Here is a 12,831-nt window from a genome sequence, read left to right as displayed (position 1 = left end):
TGTACTGGAGATGATTCAGAGGAAGAAAGCTAATGAAAAGTTCTCCATGCAAAACATGGGAGAGCACCAACACCAAGGCAGTTTCTGCTCCCTGAGCAAACACTCCAGGACTGTTAGAAATAAAGACTGAAACTCACATAGTTGTACATTTAAGTGGAATGTGTGTTTAAGTGGAAGGGTGAGGTGCAATCAAAACTGGGAGGCACTAATTCTGTATCTACATTTTTAAGTAAAAAGCAGAGTCTCTTCATTTCCTGTGACTATCTGAGAACTGGCAGGTCAGTAAATCTGGGCTTCAAAGTCTCATCCAAATACATTCAAGGCTGGAACATTCAAGGTATTGTCTTATTTGATAAGTGACATTTAGTGTTATGAACTTTATTTAAAGTTTATCTTCATCTTACAAATGAGCCTGAATCCACAAGATTTGTTGTAATGTGCTTCCAAATTCTCCATGAGATGTCATTCATTCTTGTTTGGTTCCTGCACACGGTGATGAAGCATGAGCAGCAAGAATTGGAAGGCTCTTCTGCAGTTGGAGAAACACAGCTTTCTCCTTCCAGAATGTAGTGGATGTTAATCAATTCTCATCCTAAAGCAGGAGAATCTCTGAAATCATTGGGTCTGACATATCAGCAAGCAGAGAATCTTGCCTTGAACTCCTGTTTTAGTCTCACACAAGTTATAGGGTTTGTCTGGCTTCAGTTTAAGGTCATTGACTGCTGTTCTGCCTCCTCAGCTAGCAAGTGGGAGCTCCTTTCTGTCGAGGTAACTGGGGACAAGGAGTTCAGGCTGAACATCCCTAAAGGGATTTTCTGCATTGAACTTTCAAGTATCTCTCCCCTTTCCTATAGGGTTCAAGAGTAAGAGGCCTGGCGAGCTGCACACAGGCAAGATTTCCAGCACTAGACAGGCCTCAGCTATGGCTCATGGGAGGGTAAAAGAGGAACAACCAGCAGGTGCCACAGATCCTTTGAGACCATTCCTATAAAACCTTTTGTCTCTTTCTAACATCCCCTCTGATTTATGTATCAGGCAGGTAACTTAGACTTATGATTCAGGTAGGCAACTTAGGACTTAAAATGTGAGGTAACACTGACTAAGCATTGAGAAGAGTTTCCCAGAGCATTAATTGTACAGCTTAGCTTGTAACTGAAGGCATGAGAATTGTATGATGATAATCTGCTGCTACTTGGTAGCTAATGCTCCGGGTTCCCTAGGCAATGCTCATCTCCAGTATTTACTCTGTACACTTGACTTCAGGGGGAAAAGTGCAGAAATGTTTTAAGCTAGATTTCCACACCACATACAGTCCCAGCAGCAGGCAATACAGACAGAAGCTTTTAATTTCACTCTTTATGAGTACATAACTTTAAAGAAACTGAGGAAAATAATGGGCTGTAGAGAGCAGTTTCTCACAAGCAAAATGAGAAAAGCTTATTCTGGTATCACAGAGTATATAGGCAAAAGCCTCTAGGAAAACTGCAGTGGTGGTTAGAAATTGCAGGTCACATTAGGTTTCAGGAGGGAATGTATGGATAAATAAATGGGGCCATGGTCAAGAAACATTAGCAATGAACCTATACAGGCCATTTTAACAAAGAGCAATCCAGTTTCAAATTTTATTTATGTACAATTATATACAGTTTCTGCCCAGCACTCATTCACAATTCCACTGCCCACTAAGCTTTTTAAGCAAACTGTAACTCCATAAATTCTGCCTTTCCAAAACCTGCATCAGGAATCTGTGGAAGGCCTCTAAGCCACACTGAAGCTGTTCTGATCCTGTGAGATCAACAGATCTCAGATAGGAAATAAAATATTAATTATAAATGCTAGAAGCCATATAAGATGCTTCTTCTTATGAACTAAAAATATGTGTGTATGTTCCTTGGGATCTCAAGCAGAGAAAAAGAGTGACATTCTGCAAAGAGCCCTCTATGGTACTGATGTCCTTACCTTTCCAACTGGCAATACTCCAGAATCACACAATATCACACATTAAACCAAAAAACAATTTTTGCAATTTTTTATCTTCCAAGTTTGAAAGAGTATGAGAAGTGAGGTAAAAAATAATATTCCTTCACTCTGGGGGAAAAAAAGAAAAGAGAAGGAAGGTACTGCACTCAGGATCCAAATTTCATGAAATGGTACTGAGGGAGCACTTCTGCTTCATGTTATGCCATTACAATGCAGAGTGCCTACAGGTGAGCCCTGAAGAAAACAACAGCATGCTTGTTCACATGTTCCCTTTCCAAAGTAGTTGTTCCACCAGTTGACACTTACTTGGCTGGGGTCAGCCTGCATCAGAAAAAGGACTACTGCAACTATAGATTTGTTTACTCCATCAAAACAAAGAATCTGGCAGATTTCAACTCAAGACGCAAAGCACTACACAATCACCACAAGGAAAATCCCTAAGGAAAGCAAACAATTCAGGCACCTAACGCAGCATAAAGGTGCTTCTGGTGATCAGTGGCAGCCTAATGAAGTGGAAAGCAGCATCTGAAAGGGAGAAGGAAAGACCACTTCCAAAAAACAGCTTCCTAGCACGTTTGTCAGGTTTCATCCTATACATTTTATCACTCACATTTGGAGTTTCTATTTTTTTTCATCCAGGTCCACAGAGCAGGGGAAATAATGGGTTGAAAACCTCTGTTCCACCATAACTAGCCCCCAGTGAGGATTTTAAAGGGCAAAATGAAGAGGCCTTGGCTAGGTAAAAGTACCCAGTTCTCATTAGACACCATTCTCTCATTCAAAGACATGATTTGTCATGGTGTCAGGGGGTATTTTCAATTTGAATTATAAGGAAACCCTATTTGATAGCTAGCACCACAGAAAAAGTCACAAATTGATAACTTAAGGGAAATGAAGTGCATATAAATGAAAATATTAGAAATCACTTCATGAACATTAAATCAGAAAATTATTTTTTCCTGAAGAAAAAAGCATTTAGTTTTCAGGTTTATTACAGAGAGGAGCATGTAATTTTATTTCTTGATATAGAGCTAAGAAATTAAGATTGTTGAGATCACATGTGAAAGAAATTAAAGCAGTTTCCCTTGCACCATGGGTTAAATCCTTTTACTGAGATTTTTGCCACTTCATAGAATTCTGCCACTAAACACCAGAGAGATTTGAAACAGCATGCAAGCAAAAACTGAGCTGCCCGCAAAGTGAACTTCCCTCTTGGCATACAGGTCATAGCACAAGTTCTACCACAACACAACCAAAGAAAATGCACTTAGGCTTTGAAAACTATTTTTTTCCTAACATCAGAATCAGCAGCTTTTTCTTCATCTTCCTGAGTCTTGAAAAGCAATGAAAAAGAAAACAAAAACAAAAACAACACTCATTACATCATAACAGAAACAGTGACTTAGGAGAGAAAAGTCTTATTTCTGTAAAAATGGCTGCCCAAAAACAAAGAACAAAAACTAAGGAAGATCTTTACATTCATGGACACATCTGAGTATCCAACATAGCATGAATATAGAACTCATATATTTGTCTGCCTGCAATATATTAAGATACTGGACATTTAAAGCCAAAGGTACATCCCACATAGATATGCCACATGAAAGGACTTGAAGTCAACAGTTCTCAGATATATCTGTCTTTAGAGTTGTGAAAACACCAGCCATGCCCACATTTAGCCCACTTGAGCACAGTACATACCCTGTTCTTTCCTCCTCCGTGCTGCTCTGTACCCTGAAACATTTGCTCCTGCATTAAATAAAAGATTTAGAGTCTTCAGGCACGGCTGTCCCCCTCACACTTGCTAAAGTGCCAGGTGTCACAGGGCTCTCCTTATGACTACATCCTGCAAGTACCAGTATGATGCAAATAACCTAACTAGCAGCACAGTAGGAATGAATAATGCTCAGTCTCTTAGTGCTCTTACCTCTTTACCACCCATAGCTTCAAACATCTTCTCTAGCTGCACTCTCAGCTGCTGGACATTATTCATCAGGATGCAGGGCTGGTGGGACAAAAGCAGGTGACTGTCATGGCTATGGCTGCCAACATATTTTCAGTAATGGTATGGTTTGTGCTACAGCACCCACCCTCAGGTGCCACCAGAGCTTAGATTCTCATGATGAAATAAGAGGGAAAGCAGCAAAATTTTCAGTACTCAATCCTAATAAAAGGATTTCTTCTCCAGCTTGAAATGAGATGGTTAGTTCCAGAAACCCCAGATCAGAGAGTTCTTCACCTTTGTATTTTTCCTCTTAGCTTTATTGCAAACAGAACAAGCTGATAAAAGTCCCTCTCAGGAAAATGTTTGACTCCCTCTGCATCTCCTGCCAAGCTCTACTAGAGTCCAAGCTGTATTGCTTTCAGCCTCTTAATGCTGCACTGTACCATCTTGAATGGTGTAAAGCCTGGAAGGGAAACTGTCAGCCAGAGCTACTTTGAAGCATAGTTGGGTTCTGCCAATACAAGCCTTAGAGCAACAGTCAAGGGAGCCTGAGCAATACCCCTGTCCTCTGCAGTTACATTCCCACTATAGGTGCATAAGGTAGAAATAACAACACGGGACAGACTCAGGGTTGACAAGTAGCTGCTTTTTTTTTGCTGTTTGTTTATTTAATAGCCTGAATTTCACTTAATTCAGGATTGCACAGCAAGACAATTAGATGGATACAGCCGTAAACCATAAGTGCTTCTCTGTACCAAATCTGGGGAGTGACTTGTTCCATTTTCCCTTTTATTTTTAATCACCTCAGATAGGATGACTCAGATAGGAAGAGTAGTAGTTAAAGTGACTCTGCTGATCACCTTCACAACCCCATTTTATTTTAAAGCCAAACCAGAACTCAGTCCACAAGTGTTTAGGATAAAAGTAATGATACAATGTCAAGTACCAGGCAAGAATTCTTTTTAATCAGAACCATTATGTGATTCCCTTGAATGGATGTGAAATCCAGTAGGACTCACCAGTTTCTCCTTGGAACAGTAAGACTGGAAGCTCTTGGAGAGGATGTCAGCATACTGCATCAGCACTTTCCCAATAGTCTGCAAAGACAAGGTGTGCATCCTGTTACTTGTCCTCTAAGCAACACAGGGGATCCTCAGGAAATAAAATAAAACCCAAAGACAATACTGTTTTGCATCCGCTAAGGGCAGACAAACAGCTGGATGTTGAGGGTATTACCTTAGCAAACCTCCTATTATAATGAGCAACAATGACAGGGTCTGGGCACTCCAACTTCTTAATGATCTCAAAGCTCTGATTGAGTTGGGTGAAGACATCCACCACTGAGCAAGAGAATAGAGCGTGCTCAGATGTTTGCTGGAACTAAAAGAGAAATACCAAGAATCATTCTCAAATGAAAAGATCCAAAATAAACCAATTTCATGCAAGTCTCCATCATTTGCAGTACTGGATGCAAGACAACTATACCAAAACCCACTAACTCCTCAGAATTAGTCAGAAGCTCTTGAAAAGGACTAGAGAAGCAAAACAGACAACTATGTTAGGGCCACAGCACACTGTCATCCATCAACAGTGCCAAGACAAGCATTAAGGAAACATAGCATGATTCTGCAATGCATGGCTTGCCTGTCAGTTAACAAGGGAAGAAAGAGAAAACAAAGAGTTCTTTTACATTTTCTTAAGATATAAAGGAAATGTTTATGTCAGCATCACAGTCTACAGAGCCAGCAGTCACTAAAACTGGAAGGCTCTTGTTCTCCAGTGGGAATATTCGGCAAACTAAAATTCTTTGTCTGTGGATTCAGGTTACATCCTCACTGCATGACTAAGCACGTGCAACGTGCATTATTTTTGAACTATATATCTCACAAGCACTAAGAGAAGAGAGAATAACAATCCACTGTTAGACAGATTAACCAGAAAAAAAAAAAAACAACCCAAAAAACCCTTAAATGAATGAAATACATCTTGCTTTTAAACATCTTGTATAAAAGTCCCATGATCAACAAGTTTCCCCAGTTGTTCAGCAGGCAAAAAAGGCTGCATCCTCCATTTGAATAACAGCTGAATTTACAGTGTTATTTGGTTCTGGGCACTCAAGTATGCAGCACTGAATCCTCCACACAGGGAAACTTACGTACCCCATCTTTCTTATCTCTCTCCAGAGCACCATGCAGGAACTCTAAGGAAACATCTTCATTTTCATCCAGCCACTGCATCACAAACTGCTCAAACCATCTGCAGAAGGAACAGGAGAAACAGTAAGCTGTAGAAAGAAGAAGACCATTCCAACCATAACTCACCCCAGGGACATGCCTTTCCCTGCAGCATCTAGTTAAGTGTTTAAATGAACGAAATGCCCTCAGAATAGTCCTTTCCCTTCCTTGCCCTCCAAACTTACTGTCAGAGGTGTCATTTCTGCAAGCACTGAGAAAACTTGGCACTGTTAGTTGTCAGAAAATTGTTATCTGTGCATAGTTAAAGATCCCCAAAACACTCTTATTTCTATACAAACTACCTGGACTAGTCCAGCAGAAGACAGTCCAGCCTCTTCAGACTGCTGCTTCTACATTCTTTTCATCTATCTTTCTTCTTTCTTGGTACTCTTTCTCACGAACAACTTCTTCAATTTTTTATCATCTCAGGATACTTTCATTTCATTTTATTCTCCTTTCACCCATGTGCCATACAGGACAAGGAAGATGTCTGTACCCACCACCTGTGTGTGCCAACAAAGAAACACACTGTCCTACCACCCATTTGGGGCATGCCATCCTTCACACAAGAGACACAAATGAGTACGAAGTGAAGGAAACTCTCCTCTCCAGGGCTCTATCTATTTTCTGCAGATACAGATGTATTTCTTGAGTGCCATGAGGGAGAATCAAAGCTAGAAATGTTCTTCCCCAAACCATCTCTAGAACATCCTCCTATTTCTTGGCCTGCCCTGTGAAAGTATTTCAGAGTACATCTAAGTGGTAGTAATGGCACATCTTCCAGGGCTTGCAGAAAGCCCTAGTCAGCCCTATTAGCAGCTTTTCATTGTTTTTACTTTAAAGACAAACAAATTGGTTCATACAAAAGCGTTGGACTGACAGCCTTGGAGCAGGGTTGGGTCCCCCAAGCAGGCAGCTTCTGAAGTAGGGCAGTAATGTTTGTCTGAACCCTCTCCTCACTTGGGAATGTAAGCTAAATGTTGGACCACAATCCAAGAATCTATTGAAACAGCAGAGTCTCAGGTATAAGCTTTACACAAAGTGGTATCTGGAGCTACAGATCCCACTGAACAAGGGGTTTTCACACAATCTTGGTTAAAATAGTATCAACGGATTGAGAAGGTGCAAGGTGACTTCAGCAATGGGTTTAGAGTTGGCCATCTCTCTAGTCTCTGCTCTGCTGGACTTACCCAAATAGTTCAGGGGGAAGGACTTTTCTTGTCTGCATTTAAGCAACAACATAGCATTTAGGGCTTTGCTTAAATGTTTGCAAAGGACAGACAGCATGCAACTGCCAACTCACTACAGCTGAAACAAATCTTAATTTCCAGTATTACTAAACAGTCTTCACAAATAAGGGGGAAAAGTGCCCATGTATGATTTCAGTCTATACAAAAAAGATATTATGAGCTTCACAGAGCAAAACCTCCTTGAAACAAACTGCCGTTTTCATACAGATTGTGCTAATCATGGGCCGAGTTTGAAAAGAACATGAAAGCATGTGCCAGACATGAGGAGATCAAGAGCAAATTCACAAGCACAGCATATTAAATAGCTTTAAGTACTCTCTACACTTTGAAATATAAGGCACATCAATGCTAATACTGGAAATTGTAACTGACAGTGTTAAATGCCAACAGCAACCTGTCCACGCAGCCCTATTTAATGCAGACAGCAGCAGTGCAATGTTGTCAGATATATGGGCTTCCCATCCTCTCAAAAACTTCCTTTTAAATGGCTGTTTAAGCCTCTAAAAGTCAGTGTATGTGAGAGCTTACTGCACTTTTCTTATGCTTACAACGTTCAGCTTTTAATTCCAATAGTGTACACTTTGAAGGTACAGACAATCCTTTGAAGAGAACTGGTCAGTTTAAAAGGAATCAAGAACACATCTTTCACCACTTTCAGAGCTCTGAGACAGTTGCTGATTCACACATCACACAGCTCAACATACAGAGAGGATTACTTGTGTGGCAGAAACCACCATTTTGCTTCTGAGAAATGGAACCACTTCCTGACCACCATTCACCCTTGGTCACTGCACCATATCCATAAGAAAGGGCTGCTGTACGTTTTTATGGGTACCAACTTTCCAATGGGAACTGCACAAATATTGACTGTCTTACCAAATTGTCCAGATAAAGGTGGTGAAGAAAAGGTACTGTATGTCTGAGTGTTTTGGAGGGGAAAAATTAAAAAAAAATTAAAAAATAAAAAGTTTTATCTCCAGAAAGAGGTTTAATGTGAATGCTCAAGCACAGAACGAATCACATAGGTTAGGTCAGAAAATTCTGCACCTACATTTGTAAATTCAGTCCCAGCTTTGCCCTTTTTAGGCTGGTAGTAAAACACAACAGTTATAAATCTTCTAATAAACACTTCTGGTCCCTGGGCACATTCAGAGCCCAAATGTGCTCTGAGGTGTAACACAAACCTAGAGTTATCTTAGGCTAATAATCTCTAACTATCAGTTCCTGGACTGCAGAGTGAGTGAGGAGGGACTCTGGGGACCACAGAGGCAATGTATCCAGAAAGAAATTCAGAATAATCTACCACAGAAACTAATAAAAATAATTCAATTTCATGCAAAAATAGCTCCAAAATGTTGTTAAATAGCAAATATCTTCTTCCTCTTGCCTGCTTCAATTATTGATTTAGGAGCAAACCCCGTAATGACTCACACACTAGGACACAGGGCAGAGGCTCGTGGTGCTTTAATCACATTCTGTGCTTGCAGGGGCCAGCACAGCATGACTGGAGATTGTACAGCCAACCTCTCCAAACAATGTTTGCATAGAAAACCCCTCAGTTCTGTCTGCATGGAGACGGAGTGCTTTGTGACTAAATGAAAGTTTGCCTGCTGGTTGCACAATAGTAATGTAACACAAAAGGCTGCAATTACGGTTTGGCCATGAGCCTGGTGGCTGCAGACTCACACCTCACAGGTGAATTAAACTTGTTCGTTTTCTCTGCTGATGCATATGGAGTACTCAGTGAACTTTCAGTGGGCACTGGCAAGTGCAAAGACAAGAAGGCAGGCAGGATTTCAAATAATTTCTTTAATAATATCGCAAGGATATAAAAAATGTGGTTTTGTTTAAGTTTTAACAAGCAATGCAGGTTTTTGGATAACCAGTACTATTCTTTGGACTGAGGCAATTCATATCAACCTGAGTTACTGACTGGGATACCTGACGCATGGACTCCTTTGTTTAAGGAAACTTAACTAAGCACTTCTTTATTACATGTATCATGGAGTACTGGAGCAGGTTGCCCAGAGAGGCTGAGGGACCTTCTCATTGGAAAATTTCAGAAGCTGTCTGGTCACGGGGCTGGGCACCCTGTTCTGGGTGTCCCTGCTTGAGCAGGGTTTGGATCAGATGGACCCACTGGTCTCTTCCAATCCCAGCCATTCTGGGATTCTGTAAAGACCAAAAATATTTGTGGTAAAGCAAATCAAAGGGTTGCTGTAACTGATATGAAGGGTATATTACAAATCAAAGGAAGGCCACTGTTGAAATAAACAACTCTTGTGCCTGATAACATGGCTAGTGTACTAAAACATGAGTGTGAGGTAATAAGGGAAGGCAGTGTCTGCACAAGTACATGAGCTCCAGTGCTCATGTATACAAAAGTCAGCAGAACAGAACAATTCTGCAGAAGACTGCAAACAAAACTGAACATCATTATCCTGATTACACAGGAGAAAAAAGAGATTAAGAAAATGTGATGGCTTGCCTAGGACTGCGCTGACTCAGAGGCACAAAGGGAACCAGGCTTCCGAGACTGCTACTCCAGCACCCTATTCACTGAATTAATGCCTCTCACTGAACTGATTTGCTAAGTGAGACCCACAGCCCAAGCCAGCCAATTACACCAACTGCCTCAAGTCTTATTAGCATACAGATAATGCCAGGCTCAAGGCACTGTGTGCAGTGGAGGATGAAAAGAGGATTCAAAATGCCAAACTGGAAACAGTCCAAGCAAGATGTTTTTTCAAGAGTGGCAAGTGCAAAGTGCTGCATTTGGACAGCTGTAAAGATGGGAAGAAAAGCAAGGTAGGATGCTATTGAGGGCTTGGCCTGTGGCCAACTGGAAACATCACTGGTCAGTGTATCAGTGAAGAAAGAAAAGAAAAAAAGGCTGCTAACATACTAGTGTGGGAAAGCAACAGTAATGTCTGCAAGACAAGGCAAGGTCTAGAAGAAACATCAGTGTCTAAGTCTAGGTGTTTTACGTATAGACACAGACAAGATGAAAAGGTGTGAGTAAATCTCACTTACAAGGAAGGATAGGAAAAAATGAGAATAGGCAGAAGATGGAGAAAGGACATGAGAAGTGTTGGTGACTCATAAAAGAGGAGAAAATTGATCTGCACATCCAGGCTAGGAGGAAAGGATAAAAAAACCTCCAATGGAAGCATGAAAGGTTTGGAGGGGAGAACATGGTGTGTGTTAAACCCCCAAAAAACAGAGGAGGGATAACAGTAAGATGTGGAATAACCATCACTGCAAGACTCTGAAAACCAGTTAGACAAACATTGGTCAGAAACAACCCACCTGCTTCTGCTTTAGGCTGGGGAAAACCTGCAGCTACAGTACTCTTTCTGGGTTGATCACACAACTTTTAAGGCTTAAATTTTCTTCAGGCTTGAAATCTACTGCCTCTCTTTTAAAGTTAAATGGAGCTTGTGAGCAATTGCTTAGAGCTTAAGAATAACAGCTTACATGTTTCCAACTAAACCACCCAGTATTACAAAAAACCGAAAACACTACCATTACTTACAAATCCTGGTGTGTGTGTGTTTATGTAACACATTTACACACAGAAGTAGACTTACATACAGTAAAGATAAATCTGTATCTACTAACACAAGAACATAAGCATCTGTCCGGAAGTCTGCTGTTAAAGAATCAACATCATAAATACAAAATGGCTTAAAAGAGAGTCCTTACTACTGCTGAATCTTTTGAGAAATCTAGGAAGAGGATGCCCAATAAGGTATTGATTTGTTTAAGGGACAAGGGCACAGAACAACAGAGGGAAAAAAGATGCACATAAACATAGAAAAAGTAATGAATAAATGGTATATTTATATACAGGCAGCCATAGGAGAACCAACAGCCTCCCCTAAGGATAACTGAGGAAGAGGTATATTGGGGATTTACTATAGGAGACACAGCATACTCACGCTGGATATTCAGGCACATTTCCCTTGAAGGCAGGCAGATCACGAACATATTCGTTGTACAGCCACTTCACTTTGAAGTGTAAATTCATATAGTCCGCACTCTTACACAGTCTGTGTTTCTCATGCTCTGTTAGGAAGGAAAAAGGCATTTAGGTCTAAATTTACCATTATCATTGCATCAGGGACAGAAAGGTTTTATGAAACATGTCAGCAGTATGCAGCAGTCTTCAGGATGATGCACCTACAGAGACATAAAATGTTCACAGCATAGGATTTTGGCAGAGAACAGGGGTTCTCAGTGGTTGACCAGTGGGGCTCTGAAGCCTGTTTCTATGGTGCCTATTAATACATCCTTTTGTTGAAGACTTTTTGGTTGTCAAGGCAATAAAAAGAGAGCAGTCTTCTACGGCCTTTCCATTCAACATGTGACAGTCCAGATTTCAATTATGCAGGAAATAAATCTGGAAGAGCGAATCTGTTCATTCTTGAATATAAACAAATGAAATACAAATATATTAAACTACATTCTCTGAGAGGCAGTAATAGAAAGAATTAAGTTATTTAGGGTTAGACAATATCAATCACAAGGAAGTCCAGACAAGTTGTGAAATTCTACACAAGTATTTTCACAAAATACTGAAATCCTCCCCCACGTTCATCTACCCTCCAATATGACACTGAGAAGTGGTAGACATGAAGTCAGTGGTAATTAGAGCCAATTTGATAGCAACTTTATCAAGAGCTGAATTCCCAGTGGTGCAAGGAGAGGTGTTATGAAAGGCCTTCTCCTTTCCAACACCACATGTACCCAAAAATACTCCACTTCATACCTGCAGTATGGCCATAGATTGTTCTCTGGTATCACAGAAAGCTTCCTGGACAGTAACAGCATGCTATTTCATTGCCTTGCATCTCCTTGAAAGCTTGTACAAACAAATTCTCACCATCAGCTTGGTCTAAATTAACTATTATTATTTAAACTTATCCTCTACTGTCTGCACAAAGACTGTGCCTGAAACATCTCATCACCATGTGAACTGCAGGAAGCACAGCAGCTTCCATTCTTAGGTCTTTAGCACACAAGAAACTACTCAAGAGCTGGAAGCTTCTCTGATCTCCTTCTGGAGAAGTTCATGACCCTTCTCTTTCAGAACAGAATTGCTTTTTAACATGTACTGCCCTTCTAAGTGCAACCCACTGAAGCAACCCATATACATCTACCTGCATGAGCTGAGCTTCTTCCTCTTGACGGTGGCCTTAGGTCCTCTCACACACGTTATGTTTGGACAACAGTCCCTCCCTGCATAACACACATACTTCCACAGTGCAATTCATCTCTTAAACTACAGAAGCACTTGCCATATTCAGACTTGTATTTCACAGACAGTCTCCATGGACCACAGCTCACCATTCTCTCTCTCAAGAAACACAAGCTCCACATCTTTGCCCTCAAGGACCTTCACAGCCTACATCGACACTAC

General features: G+C 40.8%; 1 protein-coding gene across 1 annotated transcript in view; it reads right to left on the bottom strand.

The window, feature by feature from the left end:
- The window catches only part of LOC136050882 (protein unc-13 homolog B-like), a 179,898-nt gene that overhangs the window by 29,578 nt on the left and 137,489 nt on the right, over window positions 1-12,831 (bottom strand). Inside the window, exons 24-28 of the mRNA XM_065740061.1 lie at window positions 11,351-11,477; window positions 6,085-6,181; window positions 5,162-5,305; window positions 4,945-5,022; window positions 3,908-3,985 (exon numbers count right to left, since the gene is read on the bottom strand). Coding sequence (XP_065596133.1) covers window positions 3,908-3,985; window positions 4,945-5,022; window positions 5,162-5,305; window positions 6,085-6,181; window positions 11,351-11,477 — 524 coding nt within the window. The remainder of the gene's footprint in view (window positions 1-3,907; window positions 3,986-4,944; window positions 5,023-5,161; window positions 5,306-6,084; window positions 6,182-11,350; window positions 11,478-12,831) is intronic.

Source organism: Cyrtonyx montezumae, unplaced genomic scaffold (assembly GCF_038088225.1).
Source record: "Cyrtonyx montezumae isolate F1298 unplaced genomic scaffold, pur_monq_1.0 scaffold_25, whole genome shotgun sequence".
Classification (NCBI taxonomy): domain Eukaryota; kingdom Metazoa; phylum Chordata; class Aves; order Galliformes; family Odontophoridae; genus Cyrtonyx; species Cyrtonyx montezumae.
The sequence above is the reverse complement of the archived record's forward strand: the minus strand, read 5'-3'. Positions and strand labels throughout refer to the sequence as shown.